The sequence below is a fragment of the Penaeus monodon genome, chromosome 27, assembly GCF_015228065.2.
Source record: "Penaeus monodon isolate SGIC_2016 chromosome 27, NSTDA_Pmon_1, whole genome shotgun sequence".
In the NCBI taxonomy this organism is placed as follows: Eukaryota; Metazoa; Arthropoda; class Malacostraca; order Decapoda; family Penaeidae; genus Penaeus; species Penaeus monodon.
In genome coordinates, this window is record NC_051412.1 from 26,530,719 (window position 1) to 26,530,934 (window position 216).

At 54.2% G+C, this 216-nt stretch overlaps 1 protein-coding gene across 1 annotated transcript in view; it reads right to left on the minus strand.

The window, feature by feature from the left end:
- LOC119590739 (F-box/LRR-repeat protein 7-like) overlaps window positions 1-216 on the minus strand; it is a gene marked incomplete in the record, with an annotated part of 93,152 nt that overhangs the window by 10,945 nt on the left and 81,991 nt on the right. Inside the window, 1 exon segment of the mRNA XM_037939431.1 lies at window positions 12-211. Coding sequence (XP_037795359.1) covers window positions 12-211 — 200 coding nt within the window.

Genomic DNA, 216 nt, shown 5'->3' on the forward strand with positions numbered 1-216 from the left:
ACCACACATACCTGATCAAGAACATCAAAGCCTCGATGTTGTTGACGTGAAGGCCCTGCCACTCCGGCCGCAGGGACACGCAACTCCACAGTCTGGTGTCGTAAGCGATCTGCCGCCATTTCTTGCAGACGCGGGCGTTGGAGATAATCTCCCGGTGGGGCAGATACGAGAAGATGTTTAGCAGCACTTTGTCAGGGAGTTTGTCGATTGTCTGGA